Source organism: Haliotis rubra, unplaced genomic scaffold, assembly GCF_003918875.1.
Source record: "Haliotis rubra isolate DU_JTF1 unplaced genomic scaffold, ASM391887v1 Scf520, whole genome shotgun sequence".
In the NCBI taxonomy this organism is placed as follows: domain Eukaryota; kingdom Metazoa; phylum Mollusca; class Gastropoda; order Lepetellida; family Haliotidae; genus Haliotis; species Haliotis rubra.
In genome coordinates, this window is record NW_025767214.1 from 505577 (window position 1) to 533209 (window position 27633).

A 27633-nucleotide genomic window follows, 5' to 3' on the forward strand; every position below is an offset into this window, starting at 1 on the left:
GGCATGTTTAAAATTGTCATTTCAAAAGTCATCTCACAGACACCAGTTTGTCACCAGGGGGGCGTCTTTCTCAGTATCTCGGATGAGCACCACGAGCTGCAATCACTGCACGGCATCTCCTTGGACAAGAACGGATAAGACGCCGGATTCTTTCCTGGGGAATGGCTCTCCACTCCTCCTGCAGTGCAACGCCGAGCTGTTGCAGCGTCTGTGGCGGCGGCTGACGTTGACGTACGCGTCGACCCAGAGTATCCCACAGGTGTTCAATAGGGTTGAGGTCTGGTGATTTAGAGGGCTATGGCAAGACATTGACGTTGGAATTCTGCAGAAAGTTCATTGTTGCACGTGCAGTATGAGGCCGGGCGTTGTCTGGTTGAAAATCTGTGTCTGTTGGTCAATAATCGGGAGAAGGTGAGGCTGTAATACGTGGTTGATGTAACGTTGGGCTGTCAGGTTCCCTTCAACGATCACCAAGTCTGATTTCTGGTTGTATGAGATGGATCCCCAAACCATAACGCTTTCTCCGCCAAATCTGTCCCCTGTCGGACGCAGATGGGCGCAAAACGTTCATGACGTCTCCTATACACGTTTTCTTCCATCGTGATGTTGCAAAGAAAACGGGATTCATCAGAAAACCAGATGCGCCTCCAGTTTTGTAAAGTCCATATCCTTACGTTGTTGCACCACCTGAGTCGTCGGCGGAGATGTAGGGGCGTAGTACAGGTCCAACAACTGGTCTACATGCACGTAAACCCGCTTCTTTCAGACGGTTCCTAATCGTTTGAGCTGACACTCTCCTCAAACCTGGTATTTGTGTGGCAGTCACGGTTGGTAGGGAATGCCGATTACGCAGGTGATGGACCCGGATGTACCGATCTTGAAGGGGTCGTGATTCTTGGCCTTCCACTTCTCGGGCGATCGTTGGTCAAATTGAAGTTGTTGTAGCGGCTCCAAAGTCGGGATATCGTTGTTTTGTGAACATTTAGGTGCCGTGCAACAGTTCCAAAACTTTCTCCGGCTTGAACACGACCAATGGCGATATTTCGGTCGGCAGCACTCAATCGTGGCATTTTTAACACAGCTTTTCGGCGACAAATGAATGAATATAATACGAAAGCACATGGGCTTTTATACACCCCTACATTAACTGCCATTTTCATGATTTGCATGTGTTTTTTTGTGCGAAGTCACCATGAGGGTCATTTCATGCGTTGTGACGGAATAAGCAATAAAATACACTTATGCGTACAAATGCAGTTGTTTGGATGGTAATCTTCATTAATTACGTGTATAATTTCAATACATTCGAATAAAATTTAGTTTGGAAGCAATAACTTCATTCAAACGAATTTTTCATATCTGAGGACAGGGGTTGCGTTTCTTTTTTGACAGAGTTTATTATTAATATCGTATAACAGCAACGTCGAGAATACGATTTTGGAATGCAGAATTTATTTGATAAAACATTATTTTCTTCATACAAAGAACTGGGCCAAAGAAAGTATACACCTACTCTTAATGGTCACAAAAATTGACAAAAAACCCGATTGTTCCTTAACGATGTATCATAGTTGTATTTTGGAGCTTTAGGTTGCAGTGTTCAGGAAACTCTTTCAGCCTAGTAATGTTTCTAAAACGTTTCTATTTTTAAATGTTTAGTCAAATCGTTTTCCAAGTGACCAGTTTATGACAATAGTTACAGAAAAATGTCACAACATTTTTAAACAGATTTGCCCCAGACCTTTAAATCAAATCCTGATATAGTGTACATAGTTACTTAATAAGAAACAAGAAGGATTGTACTAGGTCAGTAGGTACAGAAGCGTAAATCAGTCCGTCTGTGAACGAGAGTTAACAGCTGATGGGTAGCCCAAAGAAAGGTTTAGATATTTAAAGAGATGGTTAGATTCTCATGGAAATGTCATTCAGTCGATATGTTTATCAGCCGTTGTTACCCTCGACCCCGTTCCTTGCCCTGATTTGTGAGACAAACACTCATCAAGGGCACGTTTTGTTCTTCTTCTCGATGCTTCAGTCTCTGCTTGAGGTGTTGTGCGTGAAAACACTCCCTTGGCCGGTTCTTTTTAAGTTCCAAAAAGTACAACGTTTCGGAGCACTAAACTGTCTATCCAAGAGACGTCCAGCTAATAATGTTTGTGACTTTCTGTAACAGTAACAGTATTCCCCAAATGGGTGCAATGTGTTTCAGTGTCCTTCACCATGGTATTGCTGGAATACTGCTAATAAAAGCGTCGGCAAACACTCACTCACTTAGGTATTTATAATGCATTGTGTAAATAGTTGCTTCTCATTGGTCCGTTGACGTCGTGACCCGTATGTTGGTGACGCCTGCAAACATAATCCTCGCAAGTCAGAATGACGTCATGGCGGCGTCGCTGCGTAACATTATTCTGGAACACCACACCATACTACAACGTTATTGCTTTGCTCATAGTTTCAACCTTCCAATCACAATCTAGTCTTTCCTTCTGTGCCCTCCAGTATGTCTCCATCAACGGCCATTTCAATATCACTATTTACAACGCTGCCGTTTTTGGCCTCGGTTTCGCCATCGGATTGGAATGCTGGGTTGGTACTGGCGTATCTGCCTGTCCTATGTGCAAGCTTAGCAGGGCCCCAGCTGTCTTTTGGCTTAATGGCATTTCTGACGGACTGAAACAGTAGAGGAAACAGAATGACGTAGGTAAAGTACTGCCCTCGGCAATCATACTGATAAGATTTTAGTGACACTCACTGTTGACGATTGCGATATAATTGTCGGAGCAGCTAAGTGACTATCCCATATAGCATCATGGAATTCAGGGATGACTGACTCGGCTAAGTGCAATGTCAGGTTTTTACAACCAGATGACGTTTGTTGTCTGCAAGAATTGCTTTTCCCTGAGAACTATTTATAAATGCAATCATATACGCCCAAGCCTGGGAAAGCACGCAAACACATGTATAATTATGAAAATTATATTCATTTACATACTGCAATGATATTCTTATGAAAAATATGAATGTTGTTGTTGCGTAGCTGAACAGTTATCTCCCCTGGTTTGTTTATGACGCCGGTGTTGTCAGATGAATATGATTAGAGAATCATCGATCACTCACTCACTCACTCAGAAGTGTGACGGTTCATGTTTTTATGTTAAAATATAAATCTTGTTTCTCACAGCAAAACACAGCATATACAGGTGGAAGCCGATAAACTAGTGATGGCAAGTTTCTGTTGTACTCACGCCGTGCCTTATGATCTGTATCACCATGGTAACGAAGATGCAGGCAATGGGCACGGACACCATGACCCACCCAACATCCTGGCCCCACGCTGGGAACTTATAGTCGCCATAGTAACTAGGGCTGTACTGGACGAAGGACATGACTATCATCACCTGTAAACACACGGTGTAAGGTATTTATAATTATACATACTATATGAATTAACAAAAACTATACTCATATATGCTTGTCCCAATTTAGGTTTATTTCTGAAGAAGCGTTGAACGATCTAGGATCATGTCCAGTATTGGCGTTGGTCAATGCGATGGTATCACTCGTATGACCTAAGATAAAGTGATTGGGTAGTATTCAACACACAACTTGACCGGTTGAAAAATTCAGTTTCATGGTCTTAAAGTCTCAAGGTAGTAAAATATTTCTTCACATTACTTTGAGATGAATGAAAAAAAGGAATAACTAGGGTTAGGTTATCCAAATCCGTGTCACAAGAAGGGTGGTCAGACTCGCTGTCTTGGTTGACACATGTCATCGTATCACAAATGTGTAGATGCTCATGATGTTGATCACTGGTATTGTTTGTCCCAGACTCGAATATTTACAGACCGCCGCCATATAGCTACAACACTGCGTTTAACAACAAATAAACAACCAAACAACTTACAACGATGGCAAGTGGGGTGATGACTAGCCACGTGGCCTGCCAGTAGTAGTTGGGCTGGAACCCCATCATTAGCTCCACATCTCGACAGAACCGCCTTAACCCTGCAACCACAGACAGCATGTGTATAACAGAGAGTACGTATGGACCTAAGGCAGACAATGTATATATACGTATAACAAGGGCAATGTACGTATATGTATAATGAAGACTATATATATATATGTATATGTGTGTGTGTGTGTGTGTGTGTGTGTGTGTGTGTGTGTATACATGCGTTTGCGTAATATGAAACGTCAACGACAGTGAATCATCCGTGATAGGCAATATTGCAATAACTTAAAATCCGAAATAAGTATTCGACAATATAGGTTTATATTATAGTGAAATTATCGATATATACTAAATGATAGACCTTAAGCACTGTTTCTGGATTTTGCAAAATGGTTGGACAGTGTTAATCTTGTGAAATTGTTGTCAGTTTTATAAGAAAAAAGTGTCTAAAGAAATAGAATGTGTTCAGTTGATATATCAATAATCAGTAACATTTAGTGTCGATTTTATTGCTAATTTCTGAAATGTTTTAAAGTCCACGTCCCTGTGTCAGTCAGGGTTGCGTTTCAGACACACCCTTATCGGAAATGCGTCCTTAAGTGGAAATACAACTCCATCTACTTAGTTATTACCCGAAACAGATACCCCCCTTGCATGGGCAATTGTTTTATTTTTATTTATTTTATTTTTATTTATTTATTTTTTATTTTTTTATTTTTTTATTTTTTTTATTTTATTTATTTTTATTTTATTTTATTTTTTTGGGGGGAACGCCAAAAGAAATCTTCAATGTGGTCTTAAGTCATTTTCAAAAGGGGGGGATTCGAACCCCCTGACACCACCCACACCCACACATCCCTCTGGGTCCGTCATAAGCTTTTGTTCTTTTCAATATTTGATGAGAGATTTGCCCATATACCTTTTTCAATCAGAGGTATTGGGGGTTATCAAAAGGAAAAATAGGAAACAGTGTAAGTTTTGGCATGTAAGCGCTTTTTCGGTATCACGATATCACAAACTACACTGAGCATGGAAAGTGCGGTCGATATCCATTTTCTGAAGCCATTATGCATACAAACAATGTATTAATTATCCGCTGAAGCTCAAAACTATACCTGATTCCCGACACCCATAAAGATGTTATGAGATGCTGTTACAGGCATCCAGTTAAAACAGTTTAGGTTTGGCTTTGGACTGACTTCAGAACAGAAGAATATTTAAATGTTCTTTTATCAGAATCAATGTCACGCCTAGACTATATCAACGAACAAGATGGGCATTGTCAGCGATGACGATAATTTATTATATCATGAAAGCTTACACTCGGACAGTAGTACCTCAGCTGTCTCTGACAAGAAATTTACATATTGGTCCCAGCATACGTTTTCACATGAGTGGCATATTGGAAGAGATATGAATACACCCAAGGTGGTCGATTATGGAAATATTGTAATTATGGTTATAATGAGGATGAATATCATTTCCTACTTGTGGCACCAGCAGTGGTAGCACGCTGAGCAGCTGCAGCAGCTGTTGCAGATGATGTTTTGTGTGCACACAGCATAAAGTGAATATTGTCCTATGCCTGCGCAGAAAGGCGGGGAATGCGTCAATAATGGCGCTCAGGACGGATTCCATCATTCCGAACTGAAAATAAACCACAGATAATAATCACACAATACTGATACACTTGCATATGGATATTTGTAAGTGAGTGAATGGGTGGGTTTAGATCTACGCCACACTCAGCAATATTTCAGCTATATGGCGGCGGTCTGTAAATAATCAAGTCTGGACCAGACAATCCAGTGATCAACATCATAAGCATACGCAATTAGGATACGATGACAAGTGTCAACCAAGTCAGCGATCCTGACTACCCGATCCCGTTAGTCGATCCCGTAAGTCGATCCCGTTAGTCGATCCCGTTAGTCGCCACAAGCATGGGTTGCTAAAGATCCTCAAGGGACTGACTGACTGACTGAGTTTGGTTTTACGCCGCTTTTAGCAATATTCCAGCAACATCACGGCGGGGGACACCAGAAATGGGCTTCACACATTTTACCCATATGGGGATTCGAACCCGGGTCTTTGGCGTGACGAGCCAACGCTTTAACCACTAGGCTACCCCACCGCCCCTCCTCAAGGGAGGACCTGGTCACGACTGTGAACTCAAACCAGTAGGGACGGAGACTATAGTACTCACGGAAATAAAAATAAAACGGGTTTTGACGTTTATTTCGCAGCCTTGAATACAAATAAAGGTTGCTTGTTAAATATTCTATGACTATCGTTTTTCCCAACTTTTATTTTCAACACTTTTTGTAAAATCATCCGAAATAGATGAGGTTACAGGAGAGCAATTCGTTTCATTTTTACCCCTTGAAATTTCATCGAAGTCAAATTGTACGTTCCTGATGCAAGCTATAGTATGCATATGGGATATACTCTCCATAGGTTCGTATACACAATATAGTTATGAAAAACGTCATATATTAATTAATCTTGTGTTTTCGTTTATCCTAACTGATATTCAAAATAATTGATTCAGGCATTTTCTCTTGTTGAAAATTTACTATTTTTACAAGTTCATTCATAGCTTTGATTGTCAGTTGCAAAATTCCTATGGCAACGCTTGTGCAAATGCATCTTCCCGTCTAAACTGTGCTGCAGGTATTATAGTTGTTACCACCCATTGTTGATTGTGACGTCAGTTATAACATGTTTCCAAATTTGTTGATTGTATGCAATTTTTGGTTATTTTGTACCTGTAAAATGGTACTTTGGATGATGATTAGAGGACCAAATTAGAAAGCCTTGTTCGCAAAAACATAGTTGTTCTGATATTTGTTACCACTACCTATCTTAATGAAGAAATAAACAAATAAACGCCGTGACTACTTTAATAGGACATTTCCGATGAAGAAAAACGTCTAAGCTTCTTCATATATGAGCCATGATATAGCTAACGTATTACGTACCAAGGACTCACTCACTCAATACCCAGTCAATCACCCACGACTAAGACGCCATTTATACGCATGACTACGACGTCACATATACCCATGACAGCGTGTAGAACCAAACTCATCCTAGGTGAAGTGATATTGTGTAGCCTGTCCATTGAAATAGTGTGTTGTTGATGCTTTATGCTAGTTGATGCGTCATCCCCCGTCAGTCCAGGTAATGGGATATTGTGTTATTGACAACTTATTCTGCTTTTATGATGTGTCATCCCCGTCAGTCCAGACACTGAGATATTGTGTTATTGACACCTTATACTGGTTACATGATGTGTCATCCCCGTCAGTACAAACGGTGAGGTGTCTCCGGCATCCACGTGTCGTCCCTTTCATGCCCCCGTGTGTGTACACAGTACCTCTCTACTTGATGAACTGTGTATGTCATGAATAGTGACCGGTCTTCAGTCTCTTAGTAAGTTCATATCTTTATGTTAGCACCCCGTGTTACTTAAATAGAAACTAAGTATATGTGTAGTATACCTTGAGCACGGCACTTGTACAAAGGGTGCACGATTGCAATATACACATACTTTAAAACATTAGAACGTCTAGAGACCGGGATGAGAGATGGGATCACAGAAGGTGGGTTAGTGAGGTAGAAGGTGGGTTAGTGAGGTAGAAGGTGGGTTAGGGTCATTGGCGGATCCAGAGGAGGGTTTCAGGGGGTTCCAAAAAAAAACCCACCCCACCCCACCCCACCCCCACCCCACCTCACGTGGTCAATGCCTTTTACATGTCTTGACATATTCCTCTTCAGATAACATTGACAAGATCCCATTATCTGATCCCTAGATGTCACGATAACGCATCATAAATAGTGTCGGTGTCGAGATCAAAGGAGTTGTTTTCCCCATTACTATACGATAAACATGCGCCGTTGTAAGGAAAGAACTAGCCACTCGAGGTAACAGTCAGTGTGTTCTACGGCCAAGCAAACCTTGCTGTTACTGGGCGTATCGGTGTGTGGACTGAAGTCTAAAGTGGGGGAAGGGGAGAGGGTAGCGGCCGTGTAACGGATCTCCTGAACTAAAGGACAGAATGTGTCGTTCACTTCTTCATATGCTATGGCATGGCTGAATGTGTCCCCATCACATTACGGGCGCCCAATATCATATAACGGGTCTCCATTATCTCCTGTATCTAAGGCCGAATGTGTCACTATTATGTGACAGATCTCCTGTATCTAAGGCAGAATGTGTCACTATTATATGACGAATCTCCTGTATCTAAGGCAGTATGTGTCACTATTATATTACGATCTCCTGTATCTAAGGCAGAATGTGTCACTATTATATGACGGATCTCCTGTATCTAAGGCAGAATGTGTCACTATTATATTACGATCTCCTGTATCTAAGGCAGAATGTGTCACTATTATATGACGGATCTCCTGTATCTAAGGACAGAATGTGTCCCTATCATATGACGGATCTCCTGTATCTAAGGACAGAATGTGTCCCTATCATATGACGGATCTCCTGTATCTAAGGCAGAATGTGTCACTATCATATGACGGATCTCCTGTATCTAAGGACAGAATGTGTCACTATCATATGACGGATCTCCTGTATCTAAGGACAGAATGTGTCCCTATCATATGACGGATCTCCTGTATCTAAGGCAGAATGTGTCCCTATCATATGACGGATCTCCTCTATCTGTTCCCATCATACATGGGATCGGCGGTATCTGAAGGCAGAACGTGTCCCATGACATCTCGGGTTTCCAATAACCCAGGGCAGAATGTGTCCCAAAAGGATGAAACCAAGGGACTATGTTATTTGACGTCAGTAGGTATGTATTCAAGACCAGAAGCCCCCGGGATTATAGGCGCTTGAGCTGTTTACCCTCCCATAGTAAACACATGAAGTGGCCTCTTGATCAACACTCTCAGTGCATACATAATCTATCCGCATAAACAGATTAAAGGTATACAGTACATCTGGGCCGAGAATCCAGCGTAGAAAGAGGTCATATTTATCTATCAGACGTGTAAACTGTTACAATGGGGCTGTTGCCTGGGAAGCAGCTTTGGGACACGCTTGACGTGTGTCAGGCCCAGCGTCCCCCTCAGTGGAGGTACCCCAACAGTCCTCCCCCCTCCCCTGTGGGGGTTACAGGACACCACAGGTCCCCATTGACATACGAGTATGCAAGACGTGACGTGGATAAATGAATGGATGACTTGTTTGATTTCGGGTACCATGGTGGCGAGAGACGTCGTTTATATATTTACCACCGCTGTCTGGACCGAATGTGTCCAGGCGTTGTCATACAGCTGTTTTCATGCACATGGCGGTGTAAAACAACAATGAATTTCACTGCAGTGGAATGGAGGTTCAACGTCTGTAGATCGAGGCCCTGCTTTACACCCCAACACAGAATCAAGGCCCTGCTTTACACCCCAACACAGATTCAAGGCCCTGATTTCCACCCTAACACAGAATCAAGGCACTGCATTACACCCCTACACAGATTCAATGCCCTGCTTTACACCCCTACACAAAACCAAGGCCCTGCTTTACATCCATACACAGAATCAAGGCCTTGCTATACACCCTAACACAGAATCAAGGCCTTGATTTACACCCCTACACAGATTCAATGCCCTGCTTTACACCCCTACACACAACCAAGGCCCTGCTTTACACCTCTACAGGAAAGCAAGGCCCTGCTTTACATCCCAACACAGAATCAAGGCCCTGCTTTACAACCCTAAACAAACTCAAGGCCCTGCTTTACACCTCTACACAGAATCACGGCCCGACTTTACACCCCTACACACAATCAAGGCCCTGCTTTACACCCCTACACAGAATCAAGGCCCTACATTTACACACCTACACAGAATCAAGGCCCTGCTTTACACCCCTACACAGAATCAAGGCCCTACTTTACACCCCTACACAGAATCAAGGCCCTGCTTTACACCCTAACACAGAATCAAGGTCCTGCTTTACATCCCTACACAGAACCAATACCCTGCTTTACACCCCTACACAGAATCAAGGCCCTGCTTTACATCCCTACATAGAACCAAGGCCCTGCTTTACATCCTTACCCAGAACCAAGACCCTGCTTTACACCCCAACACAGAATCAAGGTCCTGCTTTACATCCCTACACACAACCAAGGCCCTGCTTTACATCCCTACACACAACCAAGGCCCTGCTTTACACCCTAACACATAATCAAGGACCTGCTTTACACCCTAACACAGAATCAAGGCCCTGCTTTACACCCCTACACAGAATCAAGGCCCTGCTTTACATCCCTACACATAACCACGACTCTCCTCAACAACAGTCTATAGACCCAAGAACCTGCTCAACAACTGACAAAAGCCAAGAACCTGCCCCTCACAACATACACAACCTCATTATCCATCTTAGATATGGACTAAGGTTGGCCTTTAAATCGGCATTTATTGCTATGTGTACATTAAAATACTTTCCTGAAATATACTAGTATTTAGGTCAATAGGTTGAACATTTACTGTCTTGACTCTATATGCTGGCAAGTAGAATGTTTATTTGGTTTAGAATATATTGTATAGGTATGCATGTGGGTTGTAGCATGTACCGTGAGTGACGTCACGCACCTGTGAGTCCAGTCCCAGAGCCACCAGCATGAAGAAGAACAGAAACGACCACAGTGGGGCGACCGGCATGCGCGCTATGCCTTCTGGGTATACCACAAACACCAGCCCAGGACCTGGAGAACAAGGGCATAATTATATCTGAACGTTACCCTGCAAATACGTTTCTGAACGTTACGCCCCACATACATAATTATATCTGAACGTTACCCTGCAAATACGTATCTGAACGTTACGCCGAACATGCATAATTATATCTGAACGTTACCATGCAAATACGTATCTGAACGTTACGCCGAACATGCATAATTATATCTGAACGTTACCATGCAAATACGTATCTGAACGTTACGTCGAACATGCATAATTATATCTGAACGTTACCATGCAAATACGTATCTGAACGTTACGCCGAACATGCATAATTATATCTGAACGTTACCATGCAAATACGTTTCTGAACGATACGACCCACTGACAGAATTATATCTGAACGTTACGACCTCCTTACGTTATCATATCTTGACGATACGTCCAACAAACGTTATCTGTATCGGTTCACCCCGACAATCTGGTTTTAGTTTAACACCCTACCCTACATATAAGGTCGAATCTATTGCTCTAAAGCCTAATTTTACTCTGAACCCTAAAGGCAAACCATGTGGAAACGAGACTCATGGAATATTTGCATTTGTCTAATAACATGCATGTATACTTTTAGATTAATATAACTGAAGTGGGTGAGCGAGTGAGTGAGTATGGTTTTACTCCGCTTTGAGCAATATTTCAGCAATATCACGGCGGGGACACCAGAAATGGGCTTCACATATTGTACCCATGTGGGGAATCGATCCCGGGCCTGACGAGCGAACGCTTTAACCACTAGGCTACCCCGCTGAAGTGAATCACAACAACATATTGACGCATCTACATCTACTCCCAAGAGCAGCAGCAGTGACGGCTTACCATCCACGGCGACATCCTTCACGTCCTGATTGGTGGTATGCGCCATGAACCCGAGCATGGAGAAGATGACGAAGCCGGCGAACACGCTGGTGCCGCAATTGATGAGGGAGACGATGACGGCATCTCTGGAACATCAAACATCGACATCAATATGGGGTTTCCACATAAGTTAGATGTTGTAGATATTGTATTAATTAATATGGCTAAAATTCTTGAAAATGTTCGCTCATTACTGCATGAAGACAAATAGATATATAGTTAAAGGAGATTGTTTGATACCGTGGACGTTAACATGAGAGACGGTTTCATTCAAATACTTCACACCCAAGCTGTTTGTTTCCTATCATACAGTGACAATCTCACGGGTGACCCAATCAATGCCATTTCTGGTGTCCTCCGCCGTAATATTGCTGGAATGTTGATATTAAAGCGGTGTAAAACCATACCCAGTCACAGGTGGCCATGTCCATTCCCTAAAGAGTTGCGTCCCTTGCGCATGCCAGGAAGTTGTGTCAGAACACTATCCGAGACTACGGCCGTGATGTAACTGACAATTCTGTTCAAAGGGGCGTTAGACTCACAGAACAGCCTCGTTTCTCAAAGATAACTAGATAAATTCATTTTGGTTGGCGACACACGACAAAGTTGCCTTCGTTGAAACTCTTGTTATGACTTCCACTGGCATTCGTCGCCCTGAATGATCAGGCTACATGTAAACTCTGTCAAAAAAGAAACGCAACCCCTGTCCTCAGATATGAAAAATTCGTTTGAATGAAGTTATTGCTTCCAAACTAAATTTTATTCGAATGTATTGAAATGATACAAGTAATTAATGAAGATTACCATCCAAACAACTGCATTTGTACGCATAAGTGTATTTTATTGCTTATTCCGTCACAACGCATGAAATGACCCTCATGGTGACTTCGCACAAAAAAAAAACACATGCAAATCATGAAAATGGCAGTTAATGTAGGGGTGTATAAAAGCCCATGTGCTTCCGTATTATATTCATTCATTTGTCGCCGAAAAGCTGTGTTAAAAATGCCACGATTGAGTGCTGCCGACCGAAATATCGCCATTGGTCGTGTTCAAGCCGGAGAAAGTTTTGGAACTGTTGCACGGCACCTAAATGTTCACAAAACAACGATATCCTGACTTTGGAGTCGCTACAACAACTTCAATTTGACCAACGATCGCCCGGGAAGTGGAAGGCCAAGAATCACGACCCCCCTTCAAGATCGGTACATCCGGGTCCATCACCTGCGTAATCGGCATGCCCTACCAACCGTGACTGCCACACAAATACCAGGTTTGAGGAGAGTGTCAGCTCAAACGATTAGGAACCGTCTGAAAGAAGCGGGTTTACGTGCCTGTAGACCAGTTGTTGGACCTGTACTACGCCCCCTACATCGACGCCGACGACTCAGGTGGTGCAACAACGTAAGGATACGGACTTTACAAAACTGGAGGCGAATCTGGTTTTCTGATGAATCACGTTTTCTTTTGCAACGTCACGACGGAAGACAGCGTCTGTATAGGAGACGTCATAAAAGTTTAGCGCCCATCTGCGTCCGACAGGTGGACAGATTTGTCGGAGAAAGCGTCATGGTTTGGGGAACCATCTCATACAACCAGAAATCTGACTTGGTGATCGTTCCAGGGAACCTGACAGCCCAACGTTACATCAACCACGTGTTAGAGCTTCACCTTCTCCCGATTATTGACCAACAGACACAGATTTTTCAACGGGACAACGCCCGGCCTCATACTGCACGTGCAACAATGAACTTTCTGCAGAATTCCAACGTCAATGTCTTGCCATGACCCTCTAAATCACCAGACCTCAACCCTATTGAACACCTGTGGGATACTCTGGATCGACGCGTACGTCAACGTCAGCCGCCGCCACAGACGCTGCAACAGCTCGCCGTTGCACTGCAGGAGGAGTGGAGAGCCATTCCCCAGGAAAGAATCCGGCGTCTTATCCGTTCTTGTCCAAGGAGATGCCGTGCAGTGATTGCACCGCGTGGTGCTCATACGAGATACTGAGACAGACGCCCCCCTGGTGACAAACTGGTGTCTGTGAGATGACTTTTGAAATGACAATTTTAAACATGCCCATCTGGGTTATTATTCTGCCAAATTTCAGACTTCTGTCTTAAATAATAAAAATGCCGTGTCGTCCTAAAACTTCAGATCAAAATCTCTAAAATACAGGGGTTGCGTTTCTTTTTTGACAGAGTTTATATTGTGATGTGGAACTATTGTGTTACTGCCGACATATGATTGCAGTACCGTTCAACAGCGGACATTGTGTTTGGCCATATGTGTTGTCACCCGTGAACCTGTGAAAATCCGGGTTAAAATTAGTTTTCAGCAACCCATGCGTGTCGTAAGAGGCGACTAACGGGATCTGGTGGTCAGGCTCGCCGACTCATCGTATCCCAAGTACATAGATCGATGCTCATGATGTTGATCACCTGATTGTTTGATTCGGAATCGATTATTTACAGACTGCAGCCATATAGCTAGAATATTGCTGGAGTGCGGCGTAAAACAACAAACACAACGAAAACATGTTACCTGTGACAGTTGTGTTTGAATGGGTTATAGCTGGCCATAGTCATGAGACTCCCGAACCCTGGCCCCAGGGAGAAGAATATCTGGGTGGCTGCCTCCCTCCACACCTGTCAACGTCAATGTCAGCGGTGTTATATATTACGTCCGCTTCGGAGAATATTTACAAACGCCGTTGTAGTTCAATGTGACAGTGCGACGTAATGTATGACGAAAACAGGATAATCTAGTTAACTGGCATTTTAGAATATAGAACAATTTTTTATGGATAACAACTTCTTTATTTCGTGAGTGCGACGTTTCGATACAGATTCTTGTACCGTTGTCAAGCAAGACAACGAAATAAAGAAGTTGTTATCCATAAATCGTACGTCTAAACTGCTAAAATGCCACTCAAACAAAGCATTTTAGAAGTTGATTCCTAAAGTATCCTGACTCTCTAAGTAAACAAGAGAGCACAATAATTCACTCTCGCCATCATCACAAATATTAACTACATGTTGTAGACCATTCGTTACTACTCGTCCCTTTCCGTAACCTCCAAGAAGACTCGTCCCCCCTTTCGATGTTTGTTATGTTCGAAAATACGACAAACCAATCAGAACGCGCGTAACGATTGCGGTGCTTTGATAAAAATAGTCCCCAGTACTTAAATCGGTCATGGTATTATGAGTTTGTTTTAAAAAATCATTAAAAATATATATCGTCATATTGAAAGTACAAAGAACGTAGCTAACAGAACTGTGATGTCTCGTGTAGTTTTTAGTAGGGATAATGCCATTGAGAGATTCAAATACACGCACGTGCGTTTGTTGACATAACGGCTCTCATGGGTGCATTTGAGTGTATTTATGACGATCTTACGGGCTTGTTTTGGAGATCATACGTGCGCTTCCATCATATTTAGGAAATGTAATTATAGATTGCTACGAGTTTCAAAACTGACTGACTGACTGACTGAGTTTACTTTAACGCCGCTTTTAGCAATATTCCAGCAATATCACGGCGGGGGACACCAGAAATGGGCTTAACACATTGTGCCCATGTGGGGAATCGAACCCGGGTCTTCGGCGTGACGAGCCAAGAATTTCAAAACAATAACATTACAATGTATATCTATATTTAACTAATCAACTTTAACCTTTAACACTGGGCTTATATTTCACATCTATGAAGATATTTTAGTCTGACATTTGGGGGATCATTCATATTTTCTTTAGCGAATTCATTTAAAATTCCACCAGGGGTATGACAGCATGAATATTCAGTTTGAGCAACATTTTAATGCCATTTTTAAGTATCTGCTTTGGGATTTCTGTAGCTGAATTTTATATATATTATATTTGCACTTTCAATAAAACAAATCCCATTTGTGATTATTTAATTCTATTTAGAAGTATAATTGGAAATATACGGTGAACAGCTGGTAATAATTACGTTAGATTATGTCTTTCTCAAACATATTTTCTCTTTTTTTTAGTTGTATCAAAGAGGTTTAATTCTTTAAAATAAATAAGCACAAACAAAAACAGCAATGCAATGTACGAGTGCTTCGGTGATATTAAATACCATTGAAATCAAACAGGAATAGAGTTATTGTTATTGTTTAAAGTAGTTCTGATGTTCATGTGCCAATATGAAATCCTTCCAGAGGGGCACGAGTCGCTATTCGGCTTGTCCCGGAATAACACGAGTTGGTCACGAATGGTTGTGGACAGATCCTATTACTACTCAATCCAATCTCAACATCACATCCCTCATGCATAATGCATATTCAGGATCCCCTTTAGACACTTTGGCTAATATACAGTGGAGAACGGCCACCGATTTATACTGCTTATTCCGAAGGGGATCCGACAGGGAATGTGGAGGTGCGGTCTTCCCATCAAGAGTTTTTCATCGTTGTAAGATTATTTTATAGATGATATTAGACATTTATAAATATGTATAGATATGTTAGAAATGGTATTCAGCAACCCATGCTTGTCGTAAGAGGCGACTAATGGGATCGGGTGGTCAGGCTCGCTGACTTGGTTGACACATCTCATCGTATACCAATTTCGAAGATCGATGCTCATGCTGTTGATCACTGGATTGTTTGGTCTAGACTCGATTATTTACAGACCGCCGCCATATTGCTGGAATATTGCTGATTGCGGCGTTAAACAACAAACAAACGAACGGAAGAAACGATGGTCTAAGCATTGAAATCGCTTTGTGGAACGGGGTCGTGTATAGGTTTACACATAAATATTTTGCCCGGGGCATGTACACTCCCATGCCAAAGGTTTGTCAACTTTCTCGACTTGCCCGCAATAACGTGTGATGTTTCAGTATTTCAAACGTGTCGCGTTGTGCGAGTTGGAAACGTATCACACTAAAACTTAGCATGCAAACGCAACGCATGCTATTTTTAGACATGTGCTAGGCGGAAGTGATTTTTGTCGTCTGCTTTCGACGTCTGCTCGAGGTAAACACAATGGGTCGTAGGGGTAAAGATCTGTCGACCTCTGTGAAAACAAGCATCGTGTCGCTAACTGAGAGTGGATTAAAGCAGTCAGAAATTTGTAAAATATTGGATTTGTCCAAGAGCACAATCAGTAAGTTTTTGAAACGTTATCGATATCGCGACAGGGAAAATATAAATAACTCTGCTCGAAGGGGTAGACCGAAAGTCATTCGGATTCGTGGCCAGACAACATTATAAAGAATTGTTAAGAACTGAAGGCGTAACAGTTTGTCTGACATTACTAGTGAATATAATACTTCAGTACTTGCACCTGCTTCAACTAGATCCATTCATCGTGAATTACACCGTTTGGGCTATGATCGGAGGATTGTTTGTAAGAAGCTAGGAATTCGTGAGGTAAATCGGAAAAAAGGTCTCCAATACTGTAGAGGAAAATTACACTGGAATGTTGATCACCACTGGCGAAAAGTAATATTCAGTGATGAAATGACAATAGTTATCAAGCCAGATGGAAAAATCAAAGTCTGGAAGGTGGCTTGGCCAGTGCCTCGGTTACTTAGCTGACAAACCTGGTCGCACTTTAAAGTTAATGATGTGGGGCTGCATAACTTACTGTGGGACCGGTGTTTAAAAGTTTGTGGCAGGCAACATGAACAGTCAGAAGTATATTGAAGTACTTGACAGGTGTTTGTGGTCAGTGATAACCAAACACTTCACCAATAAACAAGGGATGTTCATGGATGACAATGCCATCTCCGCTCTGCTGCTACAGAAGCCTGGAAGCGAACAAATGAAATTGCCCCATTTTTCTGGCCTCCACAAAGTCCAGATTTAAATCCAATTAAAAATGTGTGGCTTGTCCTGAAGAACACTGTTAAAAAACCATTGCAAACGTGAGGACCACTGATGACCTCAAGGAAGCGCTTACGACTGCCTGGGAAAAACTGCCGATTGCATACATCCATTCGCTTTATTCTTCTCTTCCACGTCGCTGTCGACAAGTTCTAATATCAAAGGGTCACATCACCAAGTATTAACTTTATTGGACTACTGTAAGGTACGATATTAATATTTAAAATTGGACTTTTGGCATGTGAGGAATAGGAGCAGGGCATGGTACCAGTGATGATATATCGAACTGACCGTGGCGTCGAGCAGTCGCTCCCACTTGGGAATAATGTAGAAGTTGACGCCGAGCATGTGGCCGTCGAGAGTGAGCCCCCGGACCAGCAGACAGATGAGGACGATGTAGGGGAATGTGGCCATGAAGTACACGACCTACAACACAGATGCCGCCAGGGTAGAGTTCGGGAGTGTAACGTAGCTTTGTACAGTACTGTATGTCATGGTGCCAGCTTGCTTGCCGTCAAAGGAAAACAGGTATAACACAATACTACTTTGGTGAAAGCCTTGGTGGAAGACATGAATAGTGTTGTAAGGGGATGGAGGTTGTTGGTACCACTGTTTCGAGGACGTCTAGTATAGTCACCATGTTCCTGTGCCTCACTGAAGAGGAAACTCAGATGGCTAAGAAGCGAGTGAATTAGGCCCTATCCAGATCAACTGATTTTCACCGTCTCTTCACCTCGTTCTTGCACCTCATTGCCTTCGCCAGCTTCCCACACCACCATGTACGCCCCTTCCACAGACACACAACCCACCTGGCCTACAGCTCCATCTTGTTCCAGAGACACACTATCAACCTTGCCCTATGGCTCCACCCCTTCCAGTGACACACCACCCACCTGGCCCCATGGTTCCACCCCTTCCAGAGACACACTATCCACCTTGCCCTATGGCTCCATCCCTTCCAGAGACACACCACCCACCTTGCAAGATGTCTGCACCCCCCTTTCAGAGACACACCACCCACCTTGCCAGAGGTCTTCACCCCTTCCAGAGACACACCACCCACCTTGCCCCATGGCTCCACCACTTCCAGAAAAAGACCACCACCGACCTTGCCCGATGTCTGCACTCCCTTCCAGAAACACACTATCCAACTGGCCCCATGGCTCCACCCCTTCCAGAGACACACCACCGACCTTGCCAGATGTCTGCGCTCCCTTCCAGAGACACACTACCGACCTTGCCCCATGGCTCCACCCCTTCAGTGACACACCACCGACCTTGCCAGATGTCAGCACTCCCGTTCCAGAGACACACTACCGACCTTGCCCCTTGGCTCCACCCCTTCCAGTGACACACCACCGACCTTGCCAGATGTCAGCACTCCCCTTCCAGAGACACACTACCGACCTTGCCCCATGGCTCCACCCCTTCCAGTCACACACCACCGACCTTGCCAGATGTCTGCACTCCCTTCCAGAAACACGCTGTCCACCTTGCCCCATGGCTCCACCCCTTCCAGTGAAACACCACCGACCTTGCCAGATGTCTGCACCCCCTTCCATAAACACACAACCCACCTGGCCTACAGATCCACCTTGTTCCAGAGACACACCATCCACCTTGCCCTATGGCTCCATCCCTTCCAGAGATACACCATCCACCTTGCCCTATGGCTCAATCCCTTCCAGAGACACACCACCCACCTTGCCCGATCGCTCCACCCCTTCAAAACACACCATCGACCTTGCCCCATGGTTCCACCCCTTCCAGAGACACACTATCCACCTTGCCCTATGGCTCCATCCCTTTCAGAGACACACCACCCACCTTGCCAGATGTCTGCACCCCCTTCTTGAGGCAGAAGAAGAGGACGAGCCAGGACAAGAGAAGGACGAAGGCTAACTTGAGGCTGACGCCGCCCACGTTGCCAAGGTCTTCGGCCTGGTCGATGTTCAAGACGAAGTTACTGAAGAAGGAACTCGATCATTAAAACCAAAATAGACACCACGATTGTGAAGATGTTAGATTTAGATTGATTAATCAGTGCGATGCAGTAAATTCTACATGTAGCGTAGTTTTACGGTGAAAAAAAACCCAGCACGTTTGTCACATATTTACTCAATATATTATCTTGCGCACACATTGAGTACAAAAGTGAAAGAATTGCCTAATTTCTCTCAGATCCTTCTTGTCAAGTTGATTCCCCAAACCGTTTACTCACGTCCAGTACTCCTCGCTTGGAGTGATCAGTCTCCAGCTCTTGGTGTCGTTGCAGGCGGTGAAGTTGCTGAGGGTCAGGTTGTATGTCAAGTCGCTGTAGTTGAGATTCATGCGACTCAGTGTCGTGTTGACGCAGTCTGGCTCCAAGTGTCCTGACACACAATTACGTCGGGTTAGTTATACATGAAGGTTACCAAGGCCCACTTGCACAAAGCGATCTTAGTGCTACGACTATCTTGAGCCTATTTTAGAGAATGGGAGTTACAATCATCGGAGCGCTAAGATCGCTTTGTGCAAGTGATCCCTGATAGTGTAGTTTTCCGTGTATCTGAACGGTCCTCTGCTATACGCCAAATAAAACCAGAATCTTCCATCGGTTTACTACGAATGCGCGTTCATAGTGAGTGATACGGCATAAGATCTGTATCATTCCTAACGTCAAGCCATATTATTTATTGTTAGCACAGTCTTGGGTCCACAACATTCGGGACCAACTCGTGTTAAACCGGGACAAGCCGAATAGCGACTCGTGTCCCTCTGGAAGGATTTCATATTGGCGTAGGAACATCAGAACTACTTCAAACAGGAACGATAACTCTATTCCTGTTTGATTCCAATGGTACTAAATATCACCGAAGTACTCATACATTGTATTGCTGTTTTTTGGTTTTGCTATTTATTCTAAAGAATTAAAACTCCTTGGTACAACTGAAAGAAAGAAAAAAAAACATATTTGTTAAAGACATATTCTGACGCAATTATTACCAGATATTCACCTTATATTTCCAATTATATTTCTGAAAAGGGTTTAATAATCACAAATGGGATTTGTTTCATCGAATATGCAAATAAAATTTGTAAAAAAAAACCCGCTACATCTAATCCCAAAGCAGAAACTCCAAAAAGGACTTTTATAATATTGCTCAAACTGAACATACGTGTAACCTTGCTGTCATACCACAAGTGGACTTTTAACTGAATTCGCTGAAAAATATATGAATGACCACAATAAGGTCAGACTAACATATTCTCAGAGAATTGAAATATATGCCCAATGTTAAAGTTGATTAGTTACATACAGATATAATATTATTGTTTTGAAACTCATAGCGATTTATACGCTTCCTAAAATTGTTGGAAGCGCACGTACAATCGCCATAGCAAGCCCGCAAGATCGTAGGAAACACCCTCAGTTGGACCCATGAGAGCCGTTATGTCAACAAACGCACGTGCGTGTATTTGAATCTCTCGCCATCAATCGCATGATTCTTATCAAAAACACTATAATAGGCAGCAAAATCCTGTTAGCTAAGTTCTTTGTACTTTCAATATGACGATATATATTTTTCATGATTTTTTAAACGATGACATAATGCCATAAACGATTTAAGTACTCGGGATTATTTTTACCGAAACACCGCAGTGATTTACGCGCGTTCTGATTGGTTTGTCTTATTTTCGCACATAACAAGCATCGAGAAGGGGACGAGTCTTCTTGCAGGTTACGGAAAGGGGCGAGTGGTGACGAATGGGGTCTACAACCGTTCGCGACACATTCGTCACCACTCGCCCCTTTCCGTAACCGCTATTCGCCTTGTCCCGGAATAACAGTTGCATTCGTAACTACTCGTGTCATTCCGGCAAGCCGGATGTTATCTTCTTGTAGGTCACGGAAAGAGGCGAGTAGTTACAAATGTAACAGTTGGTCACGAATGTTCGTGACAGGGTTAACGGTAGGGGAGACAACTCTGGTCGGACACACTGCATGAACCTTAACTGATACCTACTCATTGTAATGTTGAGTTTCTCTACGTCTGTGATGTTGTCAAACGACGGTCTTGCTGACATCGTGCATGCTGGTGTGTTCCAGTAGTTGCCACAGCTCATCCACGGGAGGTTGCCGTCGAGGTTGATGATGGACACCATGAGGTAGAACATGCTGTACATGATGATGACGTTGTAGTAGACGCACACCATAGTGCATATAATTACCACAGCAAACCCGATACCTGTGAGTGAGTGAATGAGTGAGTGAGTGAGAGGGTGAGTGGGAGGGTGAGTTAGTGAGTGGAAGGGTTAGTGAGTGAGAGGGAACGGTGACTCAGGCAGTCGCTTTGCTACAGTCTTATCATGTGTCATCTGGGGATATACCTAAATGGGAATCGAATCGGATATTTAGCGTGACGTAAGGTGAGGTGAGGTGAAATTGGGTTTAACGTCGTGCTTGAGAATATTTCGCTCATATGACGACGTGCATGCGTGTGTATGTATGTGCGGCTGCTTGTACTAGCCCAGACTTAAGCTGGTTTTATAGTGCTAGCCCACTGAGATACCATGCCGCAGTGAAGCATGAATACCCCACTCAGACACATTATACTGACTCCGAGCCGACCAGTCCTTGTTGTACCCATTAATGCCGAGCGCCAGGCAGGGACCAACAAGTACCATATTTTAACGTCTTTTGGTATGACGCGGTCGGGGGGACGAACCCGCGACCTTCCGCTCTCCAGGTGGACGCTCTAACCACTACACCACGGAGGCGGTTACCCAACCGTCATTGTAGCTCTAGCCATACAATCAGAGAGTTGTCCTTGTAAATGTCTATTTCATCTTCTTACAACAGCTTTTATTTGACTGTTTGCTGCATACATCATGAGAACATAAATGGGTTTTCTTTGACTAATAATAACATGGTTAGGAGCAGATTCCCCTCCACCATGTGCGGGTGCCCATGGGACCTCCTGGCTAGGTGATTATAATTTTGTTAGTTGTTTTATGCTGCACTCAGCCATATTCCAGCTATATGGCGGCGGTACGTAAATAACAATGGACAAGACAATCCAGTGATCAACATAATGAGCATCGATCTACACAACTTGGATACGATGACGTGTGTCAACCATGTCAGCGAGCCTTACCACCCCGATTCCGTTAGTCCCTTCTTACGACAAGCATGGGTTGCTGAAGACCAACTAAGTCAGTCAGCCTAGAGGCGACTTATTGGAATGGGTGACCATGGTCATGGTCGGTCACTTGGTTGACTGCATGTCATAACCCAACGGTGTGAGTGAGTGAGTGAGTTTAGTTTTACGCCGCTTTTAGCAACATTCCAGCAATATCACGGCAGGGGACACCAGAAATGGGCTTCACACATTGTACCCATGTGGGGAATCGAACCCGGGTCATGGGCGTGACAAGCGAACACTTTAACCACTGGGCTAACCCACCCCAACGGTGTGGATCGTACCTCTTAATATCACTGACCTGTCTGGTCCAGATTTGATCACTAAAAGCTGTGTTAAAGAAACGTGTTAAACAAACAATATACAAACAATATGATACTCACCCATGAAGAGCGGGTTGACCCTCCAGATGGTGATCGGCCCCAGGGAAGCGAACTGTCCCAGGGCCATCTCAAAGAAGAACATGGGGAGTCCGGCCAGGGCCAACATAATCACGTAGGGCACCAGGAACGCCCCTGGAGAAGGAAGTACATCTTAGCACCACCGTATACAAGAGTCTATCACTGTGGTATCACTGGTATGTACCGCCATATAGCTGGAATATTGCTGAGAGCGGCGTAAAACTATACTATGCTGTGGTATGTAAACAATATACATGAGCATTAATCAAACACTAACCAGTTTTATTATATAAGTACGAAAACACTGCATGCTGTTTTATGTTTTTATGCCGCCTATTTAAATGGTTACTCTAACATAGTTTCTCTGATCAACTCAAAACAAAACTGAAATTGAAATTTGGTAACAATTTAATTGCAGTCGTAGAGGATTACACCAAAACGTGAATAACACATTATGCGGGAATAATGGTCACTATGACTACGCCAAAAATCAAATTCTCAAAAAAATAATTCAAATTCTCCCACAACAATAAGGGGGTACACGGATTTTTGGTAAAAAACAAAACATTCAGTGTGTGATTGTTTAAAAGATTGTGAAAAATATCTATCATAATTTTGATGTTACAAAGAGCATAGTTAGCAGAACTGTGTTACCTAATTCGAAGTTTTTAATAAGGAGAGGGCCATTAATGATGAGAGATTCAAATACACGCACATGCGTTTCTTATCTGACGGCTCTTTAATAGAGTGTTTACACTGGCGTTCTTGCGGCATGTTTTGGAGATTTTACGTGCGATTTTTGACATCTTTAGGTGATGCAATTATATATATAGTTTCGAAACAATGTACATGTATTTATATATTACTAAACAACTTTATTTTTTAAAGACTGCGCTTACATATCACGTCACTGGGGGATATGTTAGTGTGACGTTTCGGTTGTTAATCATATTTTAATTCCACCTCGGGTGTGGCAGCAAGGTTTCCTTCCTGCAAGTACAGACAGTTTACGATATGTCTCTCCACGAATTCTTCAATTTGATATATATTGTAAAGTCATTTTTGTTTATCTGTTTTGGGACTTATTAAAGCTGAAATTAGATGTTGTTTTGATTGCGTGTTCATGAAATAAACAATCCTATTTGCGATTCTTAAACCGTATTTAAGAAATATACATTTGAGGTGAACAGATAATAATAATTGCGTTAGAATATGTTTTCAACAAAACATCATCATCATTGTTTAAAACAGCAACAATTCTTTATTAAAAATAGCAACTTTCGAGTGCAGCCTGGTTCCCGGGGTCTGTTGCGCTACTCTTCGACACTGACCCCGGGACCAGGCTGTTTTCGAGTGCTTCAGTTATGTGTATTAGTGTTGGAAATAGGAAATAGAGTTGTCGTTCCTGTTTGAAGTAGTTCTGATGTTCATACGCCAATATCGAATCCTCCCAGAGGGACACGAGTCGGTATTTGGCATGTCCCGGAATAACACAGGTGTTTCACGAATGGAACCACCACTGGCGACCACATTAGTACCCCCGTTCCGATACCCCCGTTCTCGTACTGGCCACCAAGCAGAATCCTCTGCCATCACTCATGGAACATGGAACATAGCGACTTCCACAAGACCAATGCATGTCCTCAAGTTGCTGATGTCTCGGAGCTAGACTAAGGCTTAGTCTCTGAATATATATATATCATTTTGATAGTAACAAACAAGCCCATTTATATTGAAAAGGAGCCCTAGGGAGACCAGAGATTCAGAGGAGCCTGCACCACGCTATATGTTCCTGCCTGTACACATCTCTTAGAAAAAGTCGTCAAGGCCAACTTGCATAAAGCGATCTTACCGCTGCCACCATCTTAAGGCTAGGTTAGAGTATGGGAGTTACGATCATCGTAACGCTAAAATCGGTTTGTGCAAGTGAGTCTCCCTCACACCAGCAGCCTACATCGTCCTTCTGATGGCGTTGGTGAGGAGGTAGGACTTCACTCTCCATTGATGACGCACTGCAGTTGCGTCTTTACATAGGAATTAGGATTCGGTCAACACAGTCACTGGTCTTCCCCAGTTTTCTATGTCGATCCTTAACTTCATCGGTGACCACGTGCTTCCTCAACACTCGACTAGTAACCGTGCTATTGATGTTCAAGTGAGCAGTGATGTTGTGACAGGACTCCCCAGTTTTGTGCACGCCAATAACCTGTCATCGTGTATTTTATATGTCTTGTCATGTCAAGAAATGTAAATGTTTAGTACTGTCTAGGGCTGCGCAATATAACCGGTTTACAGGTATTTACCGGTTCAGACATGAAAACGATACGTATTGCGATACGCTGATCGAAAACCGGTATCTTGACATGCATTCGGAAAACTTCGTAACACTCGGAAATCTTCGGATATTGCCTTGTTTCATTCATGCCAATTATTATTTACATTTTTATTTTGTCAGGATTAAAAGTTTTTATTAAAGCTTAATCAAACATGATGATTTTGTTTTGTTTTTGCTTTATAAATCAAGCATTAACTCGAGTATAAGTAGTTTTTTGGTTGAAAAAACTTCTTGCAATATATTGCAATACATATCGCAATATATGCTTTCGCATCGCAATATATCGCAATATGAAAATTCTCTGCAATACCCACCCCTAGTACTGTCGTGTTTTAAGTCTGTTCAGAAAGCTGTTGTGCATTCTGATGACAGGACATTTATACCCAAATGTGCTTGGCACCTTCGCAACACACCAACATATCCCAAGAAAAATGCCACTCCCGTCTCGAAATACAACCTGTTAGTTTTGTCATGTTCTACTTAAAATCAACACTATTATATTCTCAGTAAGATCAACAACGTTCCATATGTTCATGTTCTTTTTCACGTATGAGTTTCATGTAACTCCGTCTTACAACTGACCGCATGCCGGGTTGCCGTCAGAACATAACTCCCATGGTTACTAAGTGTTTACTCACCCCCTCCGTTTCTGAAGCAGAGATACGGGAACCTCCAGACATTGCCAAGTCCAACAGCGTATCCCACACATGACATGAAGAAGTCGAGCTTCCCACCCCAGTTGCCTCGCTCTGGCTCCACCGCAGCACTGTCTCCTGCCATCTGAAATACATACAATGTGTTTACGGGCGCTTCCAGTAGTGCTCATTTCGCACCGTATCCATAGTAGTATCTGAACATCGATACGGTGACTCATAACTGAATATTTGTCAGACACACCATGCAGCAATGTTGCTCTAGCGGATTAGTTACAGAACGCCGCCATATAGCTGGAATATTGCTGAGTGCGGTGTAAAACTAAACTCACTCACTCGCTGTTAGAGCTAGCTGTAATCCTTGATTATGTGCACTGAGTATAACTTCAACCTTACCTCACGAAGGCTGTGTTGAGAACTTGTTCTTTTGTGTCATATGAACACTGGTTTATATTTCATGGTTTATGATGGTGAAAACACTCAAAAAGTGTGTATTTGCTTTTTTGAGATCACGTGTCCGTCAGAGGCACGTGAAGCCTCTTTGACCTACTTAATGCAATAGACTATCACAGCTGTTAAAACACGATGTGTAACTCTTTACAAGATTAAAACCACCTTATAATACAAGAATCACATGTGATGTTACATTCCAGGGTCACATGCGACATTACGTTAGATGACAGGAAATAATTTTTAATTTAAGCGTTATACATTTTATGTGCACCTAATACACGATAATGCATATCAGCTCTGGACATGTGTTCAATTCCCACGCTGGACAAATAGAGTTCTTTGGAGTACGTCAGCATACTAGTTTCACATATATAATTTGACACATGCAACAATGTAAAAAATAATTTTGAAATAATGATAGTAATAATGATAATAATTTTCATTATTATAATAAGGTGGAACAGCTGTTTCTCAACGACGGACACTGTGCTAGTGGTAGCCAGGAGCTTGAAGTGACCCTCTTTGGGCTGGAGCATCAATACAATCCGTACTTACCGTCAGCTATGATTTACCGGTCTAACAAAGTTTAACGAGGTGCAGTTTGTGCTTCAGCAGGACGAGTTGCCGATAACAATACCTGTGTTTATGCAATACACATTTACAGTGCCAAGGTGAAGGTCGATGTTTGTTATCTCTGTTTAACAGAAAATACTCCACAGCTCTGTCGTTTTAACAAAATCAACGCTAAAATATCCCACAGGGTGGACATGGCAGCGTTGTGGTCTCACCTGCCACTTTGTTTGCAATTGCGTTCAATATGGCAGATATCTAAAATCCCAGACTGTAATGACGTGTGCTGGTTTCGTCAGTACGGTACCCGTGTTCGTGTGTTCCACCAAAGTGGTAATACTCGTAGACCTGTATCTCTTTGAACCTTCCTTCCAGAAGGTGGCAATCTGTAGGATAATCTACATACTTCCAAGGTGTCGTTGTACTCACTCACTCACTCACTCACTGATAAATCAGGATTTTTGAGGGAAATATTCTGATCAGAAGTTTCAAAATTTAACTTGTTGGATCGGCATTTTAGAAGTTGGTGAGTCAAATATGAAGCATACAACTTCAGAGAGAACTTTTAGCTTGATAACGGCATAAGAA

At 42.9% G+C, this 27633-nt stretch overlaps 1 protein-coding gene across 1 annotated transcript; it reads right to left on the reverse strand.

The window, feature by feature from the left end:
* Positions 1-1435: 1435 nt before the first annotated feature.
* Positions 1436-27127, reverse strand: LOC124252665 (sodium-dependent proline transporter-like). Its single transcript, XM_046686326.1, has 15 exons — positions 27031-27127; positions 26008-26149; positions 23017-23148; positions 21458-21679; positions 19672-19822; positions 19278-19416; positions 17742-17876; positions 14135-14238; positions 11549-11673; positions 10586-10698; positions 5450-5608; positions 5299-5309; positions 3911-4118; positions 3249-3401; positions 1436-2673 (listed from the first exon to the last, which is right to left on the reverse strand). Exons 2-15 carry the CDS (start codon positions 26147-26149, stop codon positions 2470-2472), a joined length of 1998 nt encoding a protein of 665 aa, XP_046542282.1. The 5' UTR covers positions 27031-27127; the 3' UTR covers positions 1436-2469.
* Positions 27128-27633: the final 506 nt, after the last annotated feature.